The sequence below is a fragment of the Eumetopias jubatus genome, unplaced genomic scaffold (genome assembly GCF_037043125.1).
Source record: "Eumetopias jubatus isolate StellerSeaLion01/CBP00866 unplaced genomic scaffold, mEumJub1_p1.0 scaffold_9, whole genome shotgun sequence".
Lineage (NCBI taxonomy): Eukaryota > Metazoa > Chordata > Mammalia > Carnivora > Otariidae > Eumetopias > Eumetopias jubatus.
This window is the reverse complement of record NW_028274815.1, coordinates 71506433-71529397: the sequence shown is the minus strand read 5'-3', so window position 1 is coordinate 71529397 and position 22965 is coordinate 71506433. Positions and strand designations below refer to the sequence as shown.

Below are 22965 nucleotides of genomic sequence, written 5' to 3'. Positions count from 1 at the left end.
TCTGCTCACTATGACAAAGCCACTAACGCTGACCTTTCACCTCCGTATGGAACTTCTCCATTCACCATACTTGGGCCTTCAGCTTCCTCCCATTTCAGTCCCCCTCTCACAGCCAGTTTACTTCCTTCTATGCCCCTTGGGTTACAGAAAAGTTGTATCATTCTCTTCCTCAATGGAGGGATGGAGAAAGCCTCATTTTTTGGGTTGTGTCCCTCATGCTCCCCTCAAGAGGCCCTGTTGGGTCAGATTTAACAAATACACTGTATGCAGGAGTAGTAAACTGCCTGGAACAATTTGAGAAATGGTGAGAGATTCTTTTTCTCTCCCTCTCTCTCCCCTTTCGTCCCCCTTTTCCTTAGCTCTTTATACCCCTTCCTTGCCATTTCCTTTTGGGTCTGTCCAGATTCTTACAATTTCACTATTGAAAGTAAACTTGGCATTACACATGGCCTTTTTTCCTCCTCTTTGAAAATACAGATGTCTTGAGAAAAGGCAAATAGACGATCTTGCTAACAGTGTAATTTGTGAATTGTCAGCCAGTTTCTTTATGCCTAGGGTCGTATGAGAATTCAGGAGGGAAGAGGTGAGGGTGGGGGAAGACGGGTGAGGAGGGTATTTGTAGGGGCGGTATATAAAGCACTGAATAGTGAAGAAAGGAGGCCCTTCTTGATTTGCTACAAGCTGGCTCTGTTGATAATGGTCTTATTGAGGAGACTGCTGACTGTCTCCAAACTGAGCTTAGCAGGCTTTCAGATAAAACTAAGGGTCCTTCCTGCTTGCCTTCCTACCTCTGCTTACCCAGAGTGACATACTTGGAGGATCTAGGCTAAGCAGTGCATATTATAGGCCCCGAGGCCACTGGGCAAGACATCTACTGAGTAAGTCAACACTCAAGGAAACACTTACAGTAGAACCTTTTGGAGAGATTGAACCTTGTGAACAGCTGGTAAGTGCTTAATACCTGTGTTGGATATCAACCTAGAGAGAGACAGAATTAGAATGAGGAAGAAAAGAACCTGGCTATCTTAACAATTGCTATGGTATAAGCTTTCCAAATTCAAAGTAACAGTTTTGAGCTAGCATAAAAACCCACCAGAGAATCCCGTAATACACCTGCCGCACGCTTACGTTTTCTATTTTAAGGCTGTAACCAAGGTCTAGCAAAATACTGATTCCTTAGAGAAAAGAAACTTACACTTCAGGCGCAATGCACAATACTCTTTTTTTTTTTTTTAAGGTACCTTAACATGATCCAAAAGCAAATTGTAACTAGGTAACAAAATGTTCCTAAATCATCCCTTGTTTCCTGCCTTCTCACAGTCTTTGGAGAACTGCCCCTTCCCCAATCCAAGTGATTCTGTTGACATTAGAACATGAGGTTCCATGCCCTTTAACCCCAGAATATGCATGTAACCTAATCTTGGTGAATCAGACTGTCTCCTGGGAAGTGGTTGGAGGTTGGTTAGCGCTGAGTCCACTGATGACATCACCCTTAAGAGATAGTCCATAAATTTCTATAGCTGAAATGTCCAGAGCTATAATGGATCCTTCCCAAGGTCTGCTTATTTTGGCCTGTGTTCCCCAGAAAGCAGAGACTGACATGAAATCTGGCCTGTAGATGGTATCTTTGATAATGAGTTTAGAGAGTTTGTGACATCAGTAATAAAATGGGGAAGAAAGATAATCAATACAAAGATAAGTTGTTGAGTTGGCCACTGCTCCTGGTTACTGGTCCTTAATGCCAAGTACTTGATTTAGGAGACTTTCAAAATGGATCTCAGAACTGTTGCTCTAAATGGGGGAGAAGGGGAAACATTTTTTTTAAAATTTTTATTGTTATGTTAATCACCATACATTACATCATTACTTTTTTATTTTATTTTATTTATTTTTTTATTGTTATGTTAATCACCATATATTACATCATTAGTTTTTGGTGCAGTGTTCCATGATTCATTGTTTGTTCATAACACCCAGTGCTCCATGCAGAACGTGCCCTCTTTAATACCCATCAGCAGGCTAACCCATCCCCCCACCTCCCTCCCCTCTGGAACCCTCAGTTTGTTTTTCAGAGTCCATCGTCTCTCATGGTTTGTCTCCCCTTCTGATTTCCCCCCGCTTCATTCTTCCCCTCCTGCTATCTTCTTTTTTTTCTTAATATATATTGCATTATTTGTTTCAGAGGTACAGATCTGTGATTCAACAGTCTTGCACAATTCACAGCGCTCACCATAGCACATACCCTCCCCAATGTCTATCACCCAGCCACCCCATCCCTCCCACCCCCCACCACTCCAGCAACCCTCAGTTTGTTTCCTGAGATTAAGAATTCCTCATATCAGTGAGGTCATATGATACATGTCTTTCTCTGATTGACTTATTTCGCTCAGCATAACACCCTCCAGTTCCATCCATGTCGTTGCAAATGGCAAGATCTCATTCCTTTTGATGGCTGCATAATATTCCATTGTGTTTATATACCACATCTTCTTTATCCATTCATCTGTCGATGGACATCTTGGCTCTTTCCACAGTTTGGCCATTGTGGACATTGCTGCTATAAACATCGGGGTGCACGTACCTCTTCGGATCCCTACATTTGTATCTTTGGGGTAAATACCCAGTAGTGCAATTGCTGGGTCATATGGTAGCTCTATTTTCAACTTTTTGAGGAACCTCCATACTGTTTTCCAGAGTGGTTGCACCAGCTTGCATTCCCACCAACAGCATAGGAGGGTTTGAGAAGGGGAAACATTTATTCATGGACTACTATTGCCTATTGGTCAGATGTGTCCCCATGGTGTTAACTCCCTACTTATGGCTTGCATGCTGTATGAGTGCCTAGTGAGTGAGGAGACCCAGGACAGGAAATGAGAGCTCTGCAAGGCCAGGTGAGGTGATATCCACTTGCACCTGCATTAAGCTGATTGAAATTTGGGTGGACCTGGCTGCCACAGCGGTGGTGAAGGTTTTCAAGGCACATGAGAGTTGTTTGACACCCTGGTCTCCAGCATTTCCCTCTCTTGTGAGTTTTTCAGAATCCTTCTCACCACCATTTTTCTTTTCTATGTGGCTTACTCAAGCCAGAGTTGGTCTTGGTCACTTGCAATCTAAAGAAACTTCACTGGTACATACATCATTGTGAAGGATCATTTGTCCTTCTGGGTTTATGACTCTAGACTGTGGTATCTTTGCTTCTATATTCAGGGTCGGTGAATTCTGCCTATGGCTTCTCTAATCGTTCTCAGATGTTTTATTCCCTCTTGGTTCTCAATGATTCATGTAGAATCCATCTTGGTCAATTCTTTTGATTACTCAACAGCCCTTGATATGGTCCTCCTCTGTTTTGGTCAGTTTCTGTTCCTATAATTTTGCCTTCTCCAAAGTGTTACATCAGTGCAATTATATATTATGCAACTTCTTGAATCTGGCTTCTTTGACACAGTATAATGCATTTGACATTCTTCCATCATGTGGTGGGTATCAATAGTTCTTTTTTTTTTTTTTTTTTTTAAAGATTTCATTCTTTTGACAGAGACACAGCGAGAGAGGAACAGAACAGGGGGAGTGGGAGAGGGAGAAGCAGGCTTCCCCCGGACCAGGGAGCCTGATGCAGGGCTCGATCCCAGGACCCTGAGATCATGACCTGAGCCGAAGGCAGACGCCTAATGACTGAGCCACTCAGGCACCCCTAGTTCATTGTTTTTTTTAATTGCTAAACAGTATTCCATTGGATGTACCACAGTTGATCCATTCACCATTTGAAGGACAGGTAGGTCGTTTCCAGTTTTTGTGATAATTAAAAAACTGCTTTAAACAGTGGTGGTGGTGGTGGTGTGTATGCACATGTCTGTGCACATGTGGGAGAGAGGGAGAGAGAGAACATTTTTCTTTGGGTAAATACCTATGAGTGGGATTGCCGGGTTGTATGGTAAGTGTATGTTTAGCTTTATTAGAAACTGCCAAACTGTTTTCCAAAGTGGCTGCACCGTTACGCATTGCCATCAGCAATGGGTGAGAATTCTAGTTGTTCCTCATCCTTTGGTTATGTTAAAAATACTCTTTGAATATAAAAGTAATACATGTTTATTGTGGGAGTTATGGAAAATATGGAAACATTTACAGAAGAAAGTAAAAATCACCTCTAGTTTGTCTACCCAGATAGTTTCTGCTAATACTGGGGATTTGAGGTTTCTACCGAAACAAATGGCTTTCATAGTTGCTTTCCCTAATCTCTGAGAGTCTACTCATTCTAAACAGAAACATTGCCATAAATATGTATATACTAGCTTGACACAGTTCTATTCCACATTTGTTATTTAATCATATCCAGTCTTCTGCCATTTTTAGATCTCTTCTCATGTGTCTGTACACTATTCCCTTAGTGAGATATCAAAGCAAGGACCATATTTAATATTCTCTGACAATCTATACTACCATGTACAGATTTTGAACGTAGTATGTGCTCATAAAATACTGAGTTAATTGGTTGATGTTTCTAAAACAGTTCTTGAATCTGTCACTGAGAATATATAAAAATCCTTATTCAGTTAATTTACTTGTCCAGTATTGCTGCTACCTAGAATAATTAATCTTAAACAGACGCAGGGAAGTCTGGAGGCCAGGAATCAGTAGAACCTATGTGCCAGCTCTGTCATGAACTAGACACAATGCATTTCATCTCTCTAGACTGGAAAGGATGTGGAGTGCATGAATATCAAGGTAGACATTCTATCAGACACCTTTGTGCCATGCTTCACATCCTTTTGGTCCATCTTTTACTCTAGCTGTTACCATAGCAACTAGCTACATACAGACTTAACTTGGCAGATACTGGTTGCAGTTATACTGATCATCTCATTTTCTGCCTTGGACTTCTCTGCCACCTCTGAGTGGGACGTTTAAAGGAATCTTCTTTACCATTCAGAGACATGTACAATACAAATCAAAGTGCAAGAGAGTTAATACCCCATAGGGCAACTTTTGACTAGTGGTCAACTCCTCTCTTCCATTCTTTTGGTGAAGAAGTCTGAATATATTCTAAATGACACTTAACAGGGACTCTAGCATGATTGAACCCCCATTACCTGGTGGTGATGAGCTGATAATAAATTCCTGAGGTGGCTTTCCCTCTTTGTTTTCTTCTCCTTAGTCATCCAATCTCTTTCTCTGGGTTTGAGTATAAAAATAAATTACTCCCATGTAAGTCCTTCCTCAGACATGTTTTAGAGCACCTAGGCTAAGACAAATACCAACTTGCACTGAATCTCACATTTACATAGATTCCCTGACGGTTGCTGTTACCCTTTACTCCAAATCTGTTTCCAGTTGCAGCCCAGCCTGCCCTGTTTCTCTTCCTTCCTTTATTGTAAAGTTTCTAGAAAGAGTTGTCTGTATCTTTGGTCTTCATTTTCTTCTATCCCATTCCTCTTCAACCTCCTCCAAGTTTTTTTCATGGTACATCTCTCCACCAGAGCTTACTTTGTTATGTGCCAAATGCACCAATCCATAACCAATAAATCTAATGGGCAATTTAAATTCTCTCTCTTTTTTAAACATCTTTTAGGAGAATTCAGTCCTTTTTCCCTTTCCTGTTAGTTTCTGTCATTTTGCACTCTTCTGTTTTGTTCTTCTTACTCCTTTTTATTTTATTTTTGACTCCCTCCTCCTCTATCTTTAACCTGAGCCTTTTGCCTTTTTTCTTTATAATCTTGCTGGGAAGATCTCCTTTCCCATGGCTTTAAGTACTATCAATATGGTGACAACTCATAGGTTCCTACCTGACTTCTGACTGCTATAGTCTGTCTCTAATTCAAGTTTCTTTAGAGACATTCTTCTGAATGTCTCATTGACAGAGCAAACTAAATTTGTTCACTCACCACTTCCATCAAACTGCTCCTCCTCAATTCTTTCTCAAAAATAGCACTACCATCTATCAGTTGTGTGTTATAAACGTGACAGTTACACTTGGCTGCTTCACCCTCACTCCCCAACATTAGTACATCTCAAAATCCTCTTAGATTCCATTTCCAAAAGATTTCTTGATTCCATACAGTGTCTTCCAACACTATGGATACCTTCCTAGAATAAGCCATCATCATCTTTCCTCTAGATCTCTGCAATAGACTCCTGCTTCCCATACACATAGTCTTGTCCTTTTGTAACCCATTCTCCATACAGCATCCAGAGAATTCTTTAAAAAAAAAATGCAAATCAGATTGTTTTAGTCTTCTGCTTTTCTTTAGTTCATTTCCATTATAGAATGTATATTTCTTACTACCTACTCTTGGAGCCTATCTCATGCCATCCTCCCACTGCACTTGAGCACCAGTGGCTTTCAGTCATTTCCTCACATACACTAAATTGGCATTTGGACATGTTCTATATGGAAGGCTCACCACCTACGCCTTGCTTGGTCCCTCTCAACTGATGCTTCAGGGGTCAGTTGCAAATGTCATTTTTTCAGTGAAGAGCTCCCTGACTGCCAGTTTAAATTAAGGCCTCTGACTTAGTCCCAGTACAATCATGTCTTCTTTAGCGTTTTTTTCTTTTTAGCACCCATAAAAATTCTAAACTATACATTTTGTGTTTATTTGTTTAATATCATTTTCTTCAACTAGATTGTGAATGGTAGGAATGCAAAAATCATGTTTTTCCTGAAAACTCAGTGTTGGCACATATAATATGCTTGATGTTTATCAAGCCAGGCCATGTACTATGCGCTGTTAAGAGATGAGCACAAGAAAAGGAATCATTCACTACCTGTTTTCGTCATGCCTGATGTTTTTGACATTATATGGAGGGTAACCTGGCTCTTTCTCTTAATGAATGAGTATGACTTTTACTGCATTGAAGGAGGGAAGAATTTAGGATTGTCAATGAGAATGGTACATTATTTAATATCAATAGCATGAACTTCTGAAGCCATGGTACTTAAGGGATATCTATAAATGTCTATAGTTGCACATTGAAATCTTTGGTTTTTATAGAAAATACACAGCAAAATAGTTAAAATTATTCCAGTAGTGCTAGGTTTAAGACACTTAAGAAGATCTAGTGACCATCTAGTGAGATGGATTATTGGTAATAACCCTATAGCTAAGACTCTCCACAACCCCGAGATAACTCGGGAAATGGAGTTCGAATGAACACTTAGTTTTCAATTCATTTTTCCCCTTTGACCAATAAATTCATGTCTGATGGAGGCTGGAAGTGGGTAATCACCTAGGAGCTCCTATGTCTCAATGGGTTTGCTTTGGTCAAATGACTGTTTGCTGCAAAATTATTTTGATTCACTCAACTGTGGTTTATCTTCAAAAACAGGTAAAGGCCTGAGGGTAAAATGTCAGCAAATTTAAGTTCTGCAAAAGGATCTTCTAAAGAAAAGCTTACAGTTATCCCCTCTCAACAGCGAGTTTCACATTCTGAGCTGGTGTTAACACCTTTCATGATGAACTGTTGCTAATCTTTAGGTCACAGGAATGAAAATGGGCACTGCTTCTGTTGGGGTGAACTTAGTGAGGTTCCTTCTATTGATGGGAAAAATTCCCACTGTGTGCTGCCACGTAACAAGATAATGGACTTGCCTTTTAGTGTATGTGCTACCGAAGCAAGGGCTATACTTGCCTTTTATGGACAGGTGACTCCACAGCTCTGAGGCTCATTGTTGTAAACATCATTAGTGCTTTTATTAATTAATCTTTAAGAGTGCTCGTTGTCTCTAAAACTGTGTGTGTTCTTACTTGTATTGCTTTGGACCATATGCCTTCCTTCCAAACAACCTCTGTCCCATCCAAGAGCATACCAAAGACCATCTCCTTGCTTCAGAAAGCTTGCAGGTGAATTGAGTTCAGGCTAGTACAGATGAAATACTCAGACTGGTGTAGTGCTAAACCGTATGTTACTTACTGAGTGTCTTAGGAGTTCAGAGAAGGGGAGAACAATGTGGGTTGGAACAGTCATGGAGGACTTCTTGTAGGAAGGAAAGAAAACCAGATTTCTGGGTGAGTATAGAGCTTTATTGGCCTGAATGAGAGAAGTGAATGCAAGTGGCTTGACCACAGGAGGGCTGTGGGGGAACAGAGGAAGATGGAACAGAAAGGGAAGGAGGAGGCAGTATCTTAAGGACCTTTACAACTACATAGGGAAATGTGGACTTGATGGGTAAGTGATTGGAAGTCACCTTAAGGTGCTGAAAGGGGAAGTATGACTTGAGGACTCTCTGAGCAGAGGAGGCCCATGTTTTCACCATCCCATAACACCGGGCTTAATAGTGGTGTTCAGGACAAACCAATTGGTGGTTGAGACCCTGATGCATAACCCACTGAACTGAGAAAAGTCAGGAAAGAAAGACCCTCACCCTCTCCATCACACATGCTAGCCGAGAATGCAATTCTTTATCTGTATCCTACCCCAAACCCACTATGGCAGGGAATGATCAATTCTGAGACTGTGCGAATCAGCTCTTTTAATCTATGAACTGAGGCCGAAATAGAGTTCATGCCAGGGACTGGAGAGCCCAGTTGAGATGCTTTAGGCAAATTTGGTTTAGGAAGGGTATACTGCCAATTATGTGTTCAGGTCAGGGATCTATAATTTTTGCCAAAGCACATTTCCTACAAGCTAAGGCTGATTGTTGAAATTGAACTCCTTTTTCTACCTTCTAGTTGGTTTCCCATGATAGGGAATTTGTTTGCACCTAATTGAGTCTTTTTTTTTTCTTTTTACATTTTAATTATATTATTTAGTCTCCTAGATGAAATGAACTTCTTCCTCCTGACCACTCTGGGAGAAGATAGTTATCCAATGATGGATAAGCAGGAGAATAGACTGGGCTTGATTAATACACGAAAAGACTTCTTACCTTGGGCTCACTGATACTGAGATTTCTATTTACCACAGAGCCTTACGGATTGGGAATTTGAATTTTTACATACGTTACCACTATATAAGATGCTAGCTAGCTAATGTGTATTCTCTGAATCACTAAAGATTGGTTAGGTGTAGAATCCCGCAATCTTGGAGTTAGATGGCAGTGTGTAAGAAGCTGTGGTACAATGAAAAGGGGCTTGTACTTAAGATTAGGGACCCTGGACTTGAATGCCTTTCCTCTTACCAGCTGGACAATACTGAGTACTTCACTTGCTTTTTCAGAGCCTCAGTTTCTCTGTACAATGACTTTATGTAAAGAATTACATGAGATAGTGGAGAGCCTGGTTTCCTGCCTCCCCCATCTCCTAACTTCAAAAAACTGGGACCATTTAACACATGTTCAGCTTAAACTGCCCCCCCATCCGCCCTCCATGGAAAATAGACTCTTTAGTAATGGGGGTGGATTTAATGAGCCCAAGAGCAGGATTTTAAAGAGCTCAGCCCTGTTAACGTGGCTGCGTATTCTGTTTTGACTTAATATCCTGGCTTAATAATCAGGCTCTGGTCCTCTTCTTAGAGCATAGAGCAAAGCTTTTGAAACTAGCATCTCCAATGCTAGAGGATCTGGGTTCAAGTACTGCCTGTACCACTTCTTAAGATGTGTGGCCTTAAGAGTGTTAGGTCATGTCTCTATGACTCCCATCCTTCATCTTGTACTCAGGGAAATGATAAGATGCACCTTACAGGAAACCTTAGCACCATGTTCAGGCACTGTTCTTGGTCTTTCTCCAGCCTTGTATTCCAGTTGCACCAAGACCCTGCATGATTTCCAGGTTCCCCTAGGACCTGGACCATGTCCTGCTTCTTTCCAGTTCTCATGGGTACTGAAATGGCATTTCCACGTCCAGGTCAATGTTGTCCCTGTGGGACCTCCATGATGCCAGAGCGGGTGGGTCTGTTATCTGCTGCCCGAGGCGCCTTGTACTCTCTTGCAACACCAGGAAGCCACAGCTACATTTCCGAGATTCTTCTTGCTCCCTCTCTCTAATTTCCTTTGGCTACTTCTGATAAAGGTGCCTGAATCAACCTTCTTGCCTGTCTGATTCTGTGTTTCTGGGTCCTGACTATATTATCACCTAGAAGTTTGTGGGTCATCTCAAGGAAAATTACTGCAAAGAGTTGACAAAATTGAAGACTTAGACATTTTTAACAAAAATAAAAGTGATCCAAATAGGTTTATATTTTCTGTGATAACAAATGACTTCAGAAATAATTCTACAGAGCAGATATTTTTAAATTAGGCACTTTAGATTTGTCTCTTTAAGGGAAAGGTGATATATATATATATAGATATGTATAATTTTTTTTGGTAAAGATTTTATTTATTTGACAGAGAGAGAGAGCACAAGCAGCGGGAGGGGCAGGCAGAGGCAGAGGGAGAAGCAGATTCCCTGCTGAGCAGGGAGCCCGATGTGGGACTCCATCCCAGGACCCCGGGATCATGTCCTGAGCTGAAGGCAGTTGCTTAACCAACTGAGCCACCCAGGCACCCCGGAAATGTGATATATTAATAATGAGGAGGAAAACAATGCATTTGAAGAAATTTATGCTATGTAGAGATAATTTGGGAAAAAAAGAATGGAAATAGTTAATTTATTGCTGAAAATGATACATGTCATCATTGATGAAAACTCATATATTTTAAAATTATGGAAACAACTTTCCAACCTGTTCAAGTTTTTTCGCTGGGTTTTGAACACATTCGCTGAAAATATAAAAATGCAATATCTTCCAGGTAGTTTGTAAGAATATCTGATTGACATTAGGGAAGAAAATTTCCTACCTAAATTTCATAAACACATTAGCATGAAAGTATAGGATTGAACACTGAGTCTGATTACTCAGAGTACTGCTGTAGGCTTGTCTTCCATGAGATCTACTTATTTTAGTGACACTTTGTTCTCAGCTTTGACAGACCTTGAAAGCTAGTATTGATACGACCTGTGAGTTGCTTTTCCAGTGTTAAACTAAGGATTAAAAAATAATGAAGCACATCCTATGACATTGCTTTCTCTAAAAATATTTTCACTATAATTAGTGAGAGTAAAATAGGCTTTTTGTGCCATATAAAATGTTATATAATGAGACAAGATGTAAATGTAAAAGCATATTATTATTCATCTTGGTTTCATGCTTTAAAATATTTTTTGTGTATATTTTGTCATGTGCACATTCATACTGCAATTGTATGTGTATCTACTTTATAAGTAAGGTTATTTGGGGATGCGTGTTTGCTTTTTTTTTTTTTTTCCGCCTGTTGGGGTGGAGAATCAAGACCATATTGTCCAAGGTGTAGGATATTTTGCATGGAAAAAGAAGCCTGTAATTCTGAAGGGCTGCCAGGTGGAAATGGTGATAGATTTGTGTTGTGTTGCTCTAGTTAGGTATAGGATTAATAATAATACTGGTCAACATTTATTGAACATTTCCTATGCACCAGGCACCACACCAAGCACTTAACATTGATCGTTTTATTTATTCCTCTTCTCTACCTTAGGAGACAGGTATCATTACCATACTCATATCAGAGCGTGGGAGGCTCAGCTGATAGAGGTCCAGTAATTTTCACAAAGCCACACATAAGGAGGGACGAGCTGGAGGTTGAGTCTATATCTTTCTGACTATAAAGTTGGGGCTGTTAACATTATCAGGCTTAGCATAATGACTGACTGTCGTTCATTATGAGGGTTGTCCACAGAGGAATGAATGGACTGTATAGCTAAGCACTTGGCTCCTTACCTCTGGAAATGATTCCAACTAAATGCCCGGAAGGGTTGCTTCATCAGGGGCGTGATACTGAAATTTATAATAAGAAACAAATTTTTCATGTTTGTCCCCCTTCATTGTGCAGAACTTCTGGGTTGATGAACATGTGGAGATTTGGGGAGAGTGGCGGTCATGGAAGCTCTCAATCTTTTCCTCACACCTTGCCCTACGCATCTATTCCATCTGGCTGTTCCTGAGTTATATCCCTTTATGATAAGCTGGTAGCTAGTAAGCAAAATGTTTCTTGGAGTTCTATAAGCCACTCCAGCAAGTTAGCTGAACCCAGGGAGGGATCATTGTCAAGTGAACTTTGGCTCACTTTCTGCTTGCATCCTCAGAGCTTTTAGGGTGGCGGTGGCCCCCTTTAGATGACCACCTTGAGAGGTAAGGTAAGAGACTCTGAGTAACTCCTCTAAAATTGTATGGAATATGTTAGCCACAGAGTAAGATTCGTGCTCCCAGCCCAACTATTAACCTCTACACATACCATGGCTGGGTACAAAAAAATCATATGCTCTAATGGCAAACTGAATCAAGGAGATAAATATTAGACAAAACAGGCCTGAATGCAAAAAAATTAAAGTTTATGATGGGCTAATGTGCAGCTAGCTTTCACCATTGACGCTATTTGTGCTTCCAATTCAGAGCATGCTGTAGGATGCCTTGGTATGCTTAGTTAGGGCACATCTCATGTAACAGAATATCCACGTTGGTTTTGCCTAAGACACCAAGGGATGAGAGATGCTACATTCCAGTTACATAGTTCTTAACCTCTCATGCAAATTGAAGACAAAAATGGTGTAGAGATCTTGCGAGAAGGGCATCTGGGGACGATTGTGAATACGCCCTTCCCATGCCCCTCCATGAGGAAGTGTGGGGGTTGCTAGCTGCGTCACATAGGTTGAGAAAGGGACTCAAAGAAGACCAAGTGGCGGGTTTTATAGCAGTCTCTCCCTGCTTAGGGGACATAGAGACCAGTGTCTGACTTGGGCCAGGTGAGAGGCTGGCTACAGTGGCAGTAGACCAGAGGACTACTTTGGGAAGTAACTGAAGTCTTAAGAGCTGGTTACACAGGTCACAGTTCTGATCCAGACTTCTCTCTGATGAAGGAAGGACTGGAACAGACCTTGGCTTACACTTGTGTAGCACATATGATTGACAAAGCTATTGCATGTTATGTCATGTGACCTGACAGTGAGTTTCTGAGATGAGCATGATTATGATTCGCATCTTATAGATACGGGAGGCAGTGCTCACAGACATTAAAAAAATCATATTTCTAGACTCAAACCAGAAAGAATCATAGTTAACACATAGTTAACCAATTACCTTAGCAAGGGTTAGGCTGCGTTGTAAAGGCCTTCCTGTATGGAAGTCCTTTAGTCCTGCCCACACTCTAGAAGAAAGGTAGTAGTATTAGCTCCATTTTATGGATAACTGAAACTTTCAAAGCCTCCGTTTTCTTGACTTGTCTGCTAGAAAGTGGAAGAAATGGCATCTGAACTCTGCACTCTGGGTCCTGTGCCTTTCCTGCGATGTTTTTTCTGTTATAGCACATTGGCTACATAAGGACTTTTAAAATCTAAAGTTCTCTCTAGGTTAGATTCACTGCCAACAGAGCATTGCCAAGTGGCAACCTTTTGGGACCTGCTTGGATGCCAATGTAAGAATAAGTTTAATCAAGCTACCAATTTGTGGCAAGCAGTTACTTTTAAAATACATAGGGGAGTCACAAAATAGTATTTTAAACAGTTTGCACACCCTTCCTAACAACTCATTTCTAACATTAATTATTTAGGAAGTTATTTCTTAGGTACACTTTGACTTAGCCTGAGTAGATGATCACAAGTTCCAAATGGCAAACATTAATAAGGTGTCAGTCTTGTGCTCAGAACACTGAGTACATTATTGGCTTCATCCATGCTCTACACCTTCCCTGCTGTGGTGTGCCAGAAAGTGGGATGAACTGGGTTGGAGGCAGACATTCCTGGCTTCCATTCTATCAAGTACATAATCTCTGACCTTCAAAATCCTCATTTGTAAATTGGGCAAGGTACACGCGTACCACTTTTGGAAGATTGGAAGATGAGATGAATAGATGCTCAAAAAATACGAGTTTCCCTATTTTTCGTGCCCCAGGATCGTTTCTTAATCCCATTTTGTGAGGTTGGGCAATTCAGTCACTGTCCATGAACCTCAAATTTACCACCCATAAAGTGGAGCCATCATGAAGTATCTCCCAGGACTTTTGTAAGACTGTATCAACTAATACCAAGTGCAAGTGCTTTCTTTCTAAGTTACAATTCCTGTTACCCACCCCCATATCATCCATCAGAGCCTCTTCCAGTTAGCAGTTCTTGCTCTTTTTGCTGCTTCAGACTTTAAAAGCAGTCCCATACCCTGTTTTATCTTCTCCCTTCCTTTTCCTTCTTTACGACAACCTTTGGAAGGAGAGAGGAACATGGCTTTTCTCCTCATTGTGCTTGAGGCCCAGAGGGGTCTGGTTCTCACTGGCAGGACCAGGGCTGGAACCTGGGTCTATGGCTCTTCTTGATGTCTTGCAGATTGACTCTGTGTCCACTTGGCTCCTGTGGTTCGTTCCTTGTCCAAAGAGACCTCGACGGTTGACCTTGGTTAAGGGGGGGGAATCACCTGATTTCTTCCCCACAGCTCCGCCCCCCAATATCCTGCTGTCTTCCTTGCACTGCTATCTTTGAAACCCAAACTGGTGAGGGAGGAGCTCGCTGCCTCTTGAACTGAATGGTTTTTTGCAGGTTGTTCTCTATGGGTGAACTCATGATTAAGCCACAGCAGAACATTTTTGTAATGTCTGCTGCAGATGAAGATATTCTTCCTTAGAGCATTTGTCACTTCAGCGTTCATACTCTGTAATGCCCTCAGATAGTCCTCTAAAAACAACCCCGTCTTCCCTTCCCCTACCCAGATGGATAGGTTCAAACTCAGACCTGCATTTTCATTAAGGGCCTACTATGTGCAAACCCTGTGCCCCATGGGGGCCCAGAGGTGAATTAAACACAGCCCTTACTCTGGATTTTCTGACAGCAGAATCGGGGTGACATCTCCCGTCACTTCATTGCTCCCCAGTCCTGAGCCACTTGATATGAGCTGACTGGTGAGTCCCCTGGGCTGTGTTCCTTCTGCACCCATGCCTGGGGAAGACCTCTTCCCAGATGGGCATGTCGAGAGTTTGGGAGCAGCAGGGCCATTCTGCTAGAACATGCCTAGGTTTTCATGTCTTTGTTCTTAGCCGACAGCCAACGAACACACATTGTGAAAGAAAAAGCAGATGAGATAAATGAGGGCAGCAAGGAAAAAGTGGGTCCCTCAACAGGTATTAAAGGGAGGCGAGAACCAGGTGCATGAGAGCTGCACAGCCAGCATCCTCTAAAAGGAAAAATGAAGAGCTGAGTGCCTTTTTTTTTTTTTTTTTTTTAATGCCCGGAGCTGGGGATCTAGCTATGAAGACAATCTAGTTCCCACCTTGGAGTAGCACAGAATCTGGTAACTAGAGTTCTCTTGTGTCGCCCTCGCTCCGTCTTTGTCCTGCCTGCCCCGGCTGCCCATCCTGGCCTCCAGGGGCTGCCCCCAATCCTTGGGGAGAGTCCTGTGTTAGCTCTAACCTCTTAATGTGTGGTGTCTCCCAGGGATAATTGCAAGTGTAAAAGGGTCTGCAAAAGACAAAAACACCCTTTAAACCTCCCAACATTGAGGAGACTGCAGTGGTGGAAGATGAGGCAGGAGTTCATTTTTCATGGAGGTGCTGCTTTGCCTGATGTCTTCAGGTTTGCTGCTGGAGTTGTAGCTCCTCCTGCCTGTGCCTGAGGCAGCCCCTCCTGGGATCTGGCCCTCCCAGGCCAGCTCCAGTGGCTGCCGACTGCTGTCTGCCTTTTCAGCCTCACCCCCACTTCTGTGGTCTCCCAGCCTCTGCTGAGGCTGGCTATGCTCATGTGTGAGGGACTGAAGTGGCAGTGATGGATCCTATGCCTGTCCTTTTAATTCCAGGAATTGAGCTTCTGCTGTTCCTGATTTAAGAGTAAATCTCTACCTGGTTTAAGTACTTAATGTACCCAGAGGATCTCAGCTCTTGAAAGGTCTACATGAATCCTGGAGAAGAGGAGTCTGATCTGGGAAATACAGTGTTCTGCAGGATGCTGTATTTTCCCATTTGCAGAGAGAATTTCTCCTTCCATGCAAGGCATCTCGTGCTGGGTCTGAATATGCTGAACTGAGGACTGGCAGCCATACCGGGAGCCCCAGATTTGTGAAGATCACGGTTTAGACTAGAGAGTTAGATCTTAGAGGATGTGTAGTCCAGTTTCCTCTTCTCATTAACCTCTTTAAGCATATTATGTCCCTTTTGCAGATGAAGAAACTGAGACCTAAAAGGATCAATCATCACTATTGGGGGAAGTGGGAGCTATGCTAGCACTGAGGAAGACAATAGGGCTGAGCTTCACACAGCTCATCTGAGACTTGTTTCTCTCTGAACCCTCACTAGACTTGTCTTTACATCTGACTTCTGGTGATGACAGATAGGCCTTAGTTCAAAATTAACGAGGTAAGGACACACCTACCTCATGAGAAGGTATATGCAATGAGAATACAATTCAGAGAATCCACAAGTGGGTTGAGTATGGTTGCCTAGGTGCTATTGCAGTGGATCCTTTGAGACTTAGGTCTCCCTCCAGAAACCTCCATACCTGGAGCCTATCATTATCAATTCTTGGGTTGCACATTGCCTTTTCTAGGCATCTCTTTTAAAAATGGAAATTCCTCTAGGAAGAAGAACATCAAGACCTGAACGTATTGATGTACTCTGATGGATCAAGTCATAGTCTTGCTGATGGAAAAGACCCAGGCTTCTTGTAGGAGAAAACACAGGAAACGGGTTAGAGGAATGAGGAGGGGAGGTGAGCAGTATGAAAACATCACCCTCTTGATGATCAGGCCCTCAGTTAAGAGGAGGTTCTTGCCCTCCTTGAGCTGACATGCTCAGGCTGAAATCTCATCCTGAACTTCAGAAGGAAAATCTGACCATAGTTTTCCTAGCGTTGATAATGGCAGGCAGAGTTGGCTCTGCTAGACATCTAACTGTTAAAAGAAACAATCATATAATTTCCATTGTGCCCAAACATTTCTGTAGTCATGACAACATCCTTAGATCCTTACAATACTGACAGCCAGGGAGATAGCTAATAATTTCTTTCCAATAATCACCAGCCCCTGTGTAAAAGGACTTCTGGCCCCATCTGCAGGATGGTCTATGTAGGAGGTGGTTAGGGGAGGCATGGGAGAAGGAAAGCTTTGGGGGTTACTGGAGGTGGGGGGCAAAAATCCCTGCAGTCCCTTGGGTCCATGTCTCACCTAGACGTAAATCACGTATCTCTTTTTTGGAAATGTGTCCCCCGTTGAACCATGCCTCCCCAATCCTCCAGGTGCCACCATTACTGTGCCCTGGGATTACAGAAGTTGCCCCTTAGCAGGTCTCCCTTGAGTGTATAGTCTGTACCCTCCTCCTGGTCAATCTACAGCCCAAATCATTGTCATCTTGTCACTCTGCTGCTTCAAAATCTCTTATGGCTTACTCTTTACTCTGGTAGTAGGCCTGAACTCCCCTGCCTTAATTTCTTTTTTCTAATCTTACCAAACCCCATCTATCTTAGTGCAGTCCTGCTCCTCAGTGTGTATCTTCTTTTTAGCTGGGACTCAGTTTCTCCCCCCTCATCTGCCTGCTTCATGGTCCTTTTACCTTAAATGCATTTGTTCATCTCTTTTTTTCACAGGAAATTCCTTCTTTTTTTTAAATTTTATTTTATTATGTTAATCCCCATACACGACATCATTAGTTCTTGATGTAGTGTTCCATGATTCATTGTTTGCATATAACACCCAGCGCTCCATGCAGTACGTGCCCTCTTTAATACCCATCACCGGGCTAACCCATCCCCCCACGCTCCTCCCCTCTAGAACCCTCAGTTTGTTTCTCAGAGTCCATCGTCTCTCATGGTTTGTCCTTCTTTTCTGTCTTTCCAAACTTTATTTATCCCTTAAGTTGCAGCTAAGTGCTGCCTACCCCCATGAAGCGTCCCCTGACTACTCCAGCCCAAAGCATTGGGTCAGTCCTCTCATATATGACCAGTACTGCACAGCTCTACAGATGTGTTATTGCCAAGGATTAATGGGTGCTAGCCAGCCTTTTCTCCACAAAAGACTGAGCTCCTTGATAGCTGTCCATAGATGTCTCCTATATCTCTCACAAGGCCATCCCCTCCATCCTTTCTCAACCACCCCCTTTCTAAGACATTACACTCTACTTGACCTGCTTTATCTTTCATTATACTAGTAACACCACCTAACATCATCCAACATTGTCTCTTCAGCTGGAATCTAAGTTCCATCAGGGCAGGGGCTTCATCTGTCTTGGCACTGTTTGTATACCCAACAACTACTGCAAAGCCTAGAATATAGTATGACCTCAATAAATGATTGTTGAATGATTGAATGAGTTTTTATTTATTGGCCAATTCACATCCAAAATGATGGAGGAGAAAAGGGGAGGCACCAATCCTTTCCACTATGTACATACTTCTGAAACCCTCATATGGTCCTTTTCCCATCAGAATAGAGAGCCAAACTTTGCTGTTACACACAGAATACTCCAATTCACAGGGACATTGCACATTCCTGTCAGGAGAGCCCTGCAATCAGGGACTACAGGCAAGCCTAGCGTACTGCAGCAAAATGCATGGACTTTTACTACCCTGCCTACTTCTTGGATTGGTGTGAGGTTCCAATGCAATAAAGTATGATAAAAAGTGTTAAACTGTAAATCAAAGTAAAAGTAGGAAGCATAATCCAACCAGCTGGTGGTGTGAAGAAATGGAATTTTTATGGCGATGGCTAAGGGATATTGTGGACGAGTGTTGAAAATAAACGTTAAAGGGAGGGGTCGGGAGCTGTCCCTTAGAACTCTGAAGAGTAATGCAGTTTTGCTTGTTTGGAAGGACCTTTCTGGATAGGTCAGGAGTTCAGTAAGAAGGATGCCTTTTTCCTTTGAGAAGCACAAATGATGTATTTCCACATTTGAATGCTGGTCAGTGGATTCTTTGCGAAACAAAAAGTTAAAAAGGCTTTCAAAAACTTTAGGAATACTGGAGGGGGAAAATATCCTACCATCACCACTGCTGTCATTACCATCATCAAATTAATCCTCACAACAGTCTCAAAAGGTAGGTATCACTTTGTTTTCTTTAAGCATAGGGGAGAACTGTGGTACAAAGAGATGAATTCTCCTATGTGGTCTGTCTTAGTTAGTAACAGGGGCAAGTGTTTAATAGGAATTGCTAATACTTATTGAGAATTTTCTAAATGTCAGTCATTGTTCTCAGTAACTTCTTTCCTACACTACAAAGGTGCAGGTAATGTTGTTCCTGGTTTATAGAAAGGAAAACTGAGACTTGGAGAAGTAAAACCATTACCTAAGGTCACACAACTGAGAAGGGCGGGAGCCAAGACCTGAGCCTGGACAGGCGGCACTACTCAGTGCTGCTTCTTGAGTCCTTTGAGATGTCCAACATATGGTTCAACTTTTATCATCAGAGAAGCTACTTTTGTTACTCATTCTAAATGAAATGAGAAAGTAATACAGAACAGAGAGTGAGGGACTTAGGGGAGGGATGGGGAAGAAGCAGCCTGAATTGCTAAGGTGAGTCCCAGTGAAGACTCTCTTGGAATTATCCCTGGCTGGAGAAAGCAGATGGTGTGGCTACCATTAACAGGGATCCTAAGGAGGGTCTAACAAGCCTGTGTGTGAGTAGAAGATGGTTGTCAGTTGGGGAGGGGCCCTTCCCAGCTGTGTGAAGGGTTTGCTAAGATGGAATTAGGGTTTATTGAGAAGTAAAGAGCAATATGCAGCTGCCTGAGAATTACATTGACAGGATGCAAAGGCAAGAGAATATTGTGTAAACCTTATTTACAGATCAATAGGTAATCTTTCATACACAAAAGGTCAGCTCCAGGAAGGCAGAGCTGTACAGAAAGAAATACTGCCCGCAAATACAATATTGACTTAAAAAATGCACCCAGATGAATCCTTTGATGTATATTCTTCTAGTCAAAGTACATTTCTTTATTCATGAGTTTTTTCTAACCACTTTAGGTTCCTCGGTGAAGTATGAAGGCAGCAATGAAGATCATTGATTTCTATTTGTCTTGAATTCTGTGCCATCAAATGATCAGCATGAAATGGAATCAGTGCTGAAAATTTCAAAACAACATTTCTAAGTGTGTGTGTGTGTGTGTGTGTGTGGCAATTAGGATGCTCAAGTCAAATGGAAACTTACCTCTAACCCCTTGTTAATTTCCTGCTTGGGTGGCTGTGATGATACACATTTATCCTGGCTTCATGAAATAAACAAGTATTCAATCCCCTGGTCCCCTCTGGATTCTTTCATCCATTTTATGTATCTTCGCCTTGAAGCAGGTAGTTCATCATCCCAAAGAATATCTGAAACCGTCGCCATCTACTTCCCCCTAGCTGCTGGATTGTGCGGCCATTATGATGGCTGCTCAGACACAGGTAAGCATGGGAGGAGAAGGAAACTCAACTGGGCTTTGTTTCCATTATGGGCTCACTCAGATTAGAGGTTCAACTAATTTGCATCCCTTATCGGTATGGAGATTTTTTCAAAGGGCCACAGCCTGAGCCCTGAATAGAAGTATTGCTGGTAGAAGTGCTGTTAGAGTGCGGAGTTGCTGGGGTTCCCAGGGTCACCATGTGCCATATCAAAGGAAGACTGTGCAGCTGGGAAAAGCACACCCTTGGCAATAAAGTCAAAAGACTGAAGATGGACCATGCTTCCTCTTAACTTCCTGATGGAGATCAGCATGCCAGGGGATGTGGAAGAATTTTACTCACTGTAGAATTCTATGAATATTTTTCTCAGAGTAAGCAAGGAGGATACTTGGACAATGACACAGTTCCTCCACACTGCTTACAAGTTCTTTTCTCAGATGCTCTGAGAATAATAACCTCCTCTTATGAAAGGATGTGGCTGGAACTGGTCACCCACAGCTTTGTTTAGACTTGACGGGAGAGCCAGGTGGGACTGGGGTGTCGTCAATACCTCAAAGTGAGAAAAGGACACAGGGCAGGGGGAGCGGGGCTGGATTTGATGACTGATGGCATAGATTTTAGCTTCTTCTGGAGTCAAAGTCATAGCCTGGCCCCTCTCTTTGGTCACAGTTCCCATTCCTCTCCCTGAGGCTGTGCCTTCCATGCCCACAGCCTCCCAAGTTCTTCCCCAGCTCTCACCCCCTAGAGGGAAGGCTAAGGGTCCTTATTAATAAGAGTGAATGGTGTTGACCATAATGTATAGGCCAATATTGGGTCTAATTCTAGATCTCTTGATTTCAGACTTTGCAATGATTCCTCATCCCTTACTCACATGCTCCCAGCCCACCATTCTGGCTATTATTCGTGCTGTTATTATTCGACACTATGGAATATGTATGTGTAGGGGTGGTTTTCTTTTTGGATCTGTCCTCTGCAGGAATGCTTCTCATTACATGTATGTGAGTGGCAGTCCTCCTGTGGATGTCTTTGCATACCCTAACATGATTTTATTCTGTTATTAAAGGCTCTGTGGCCCCCATATTCTGCTCAGACTTTTTCTAAGAGGAAAGGGAGAGAAAGAAGGGAAGATGGCAGTTGGGAGGGAAAGAAGAAAAGAAGGAATGAAATAAGCCAACTGGGTAATAATTTTATGTATATATAAATTATTTTTTTATAATTTTATGTATATATAGCTAATAATTTTATGTATATATAGCTTTTTTTTTTTTTTCTTTTCTAGAGAGAGAGAGGAGAGCACGTGCACATGAGCAGGGGAAGTGGGAGGGGCAGAAGGAAAGAATCTTAAGCAGGCTCCATGCTGGGCATGAAGCCCAATGCAGGGCTTGAACTCACAACCCTGAGATCACGACTTGAGCCAAAATCAAGAGTCAGATGCTTAACCAACTGAGCTACCCAGGCACCCCTGTTTGCATAGTACTTAAGTTTGTATACTGAAAAACAATTTGCAAGGTGTTTTTTACAGGCATAATCTTGTTTTTCACAACCCACCCTATTTACAGATAAGGCAACTGGGGCTTAGAGAAGGTACTTTGCTATCTACCTAATAAATATCAGTATCCCACCCGGAATCTAGTCCTTCTGCCATCATATATAGTTTTGTTTTTTTTCCTTTTCTATACCGCTCCATGAAATGTAAAGGCATTTCCCAAACTTGTCTTATTGAACTCATGACAAACAGGGTTAAGTAAAAGCTGAAGGTCTTAGTGGCCACCATAACTCTTATTCAGCCCTTACTGGACTTTTCCTGAGAGTGGACAGGTAGACTTTTGTTGGCCAGAAATAATCATCCTACAAAATACTCAGTTCATTCATTAATGTTTTTGAATACTTCATAGTTTGTGCAATATTTTCATATATATATCTCACTTGAGGGTCCTATACAAGTGCATCTCAGAAGTCCAGGAATTGGCCCAAGAGTAAATGATGGGGTGAAGGTGAAGTCTTAGTTTTTTTAATTTTAAGGCCCATGCCTTCTCTGTTAACCCATATTTCCTCTACTATCATGTGCCTAATCCATGTTAGCTTCTGCAGACAGTATAGCAAGGACCATTTAGGAAGCCAAGACTCCCAGGTCTGAAATTAAAAGAGGGCATAACCCTGACTTCTGAGCCTGAGTGGCTACACTTGTGGGGCACAGTGCAAAATGAAAATGCAGGGCCCTTCGTTAAAAAAAAAAAAAAAATGTTTAAGCATTTCAAGACAGTGGCAGCAGGGAATTAAACCTAGTGGGAGGCCATCTGCGTGTGGGGTGCTTTTGAGCATGGAGCCCTGTGTGACTGCATGGGCAGCGTGCCAGTGAAGCTGGTCCTGCCTCTGACATTAACTCAGGAGTGAACAACCTTAATTCTTTCTCAGATCCTTTCCAGGGCTCCTGTCGGGAGAGGAAATTCCATGTCATATAGATTCTGTTCTGTTAAATCTTTTATTCCCTTAGTCAGTCAGTCAGCTGAGGTATACAATGGCCCAGTGTTGCTCATTGTACCTACTAACTCCAGTTCTGATGGATCAAAATTTAGGGTCAAAGTATTACTAGCAGCTAATAGTAATATGAGCATTTACCATGTTACAGGCAGTGTGTAGAACTTTTTACATACTTTAAACTGGTTGCAAAG

General features: G+C 42.1%; 1 protein-coding gene across 5 annotated transcripts in view; it reads right to left on the bottom strand.

Annotated features, from left to right (window-relative positions):
- FSHR (follicle stimulating hormone receptor) overlaps positions 1-22965 on the bottom strand; it is a 166546-nt gene that overhangs the window by 23365 nt on the left and 120216 nt on the right. For all 5 annotated transcript variants that reach the window (XM_028104017.2, XM_088026205.1, XM_028104019.2 and 2 more), the window contains one exon: positions 907-978. In XM_028104017.2, coding sequence (XP_027959818.1) covers positions 907-978 — 72 coding nt within the window. The remainder of the gene's footprint in view (positions 1-906; positions 979-22965) is intronic.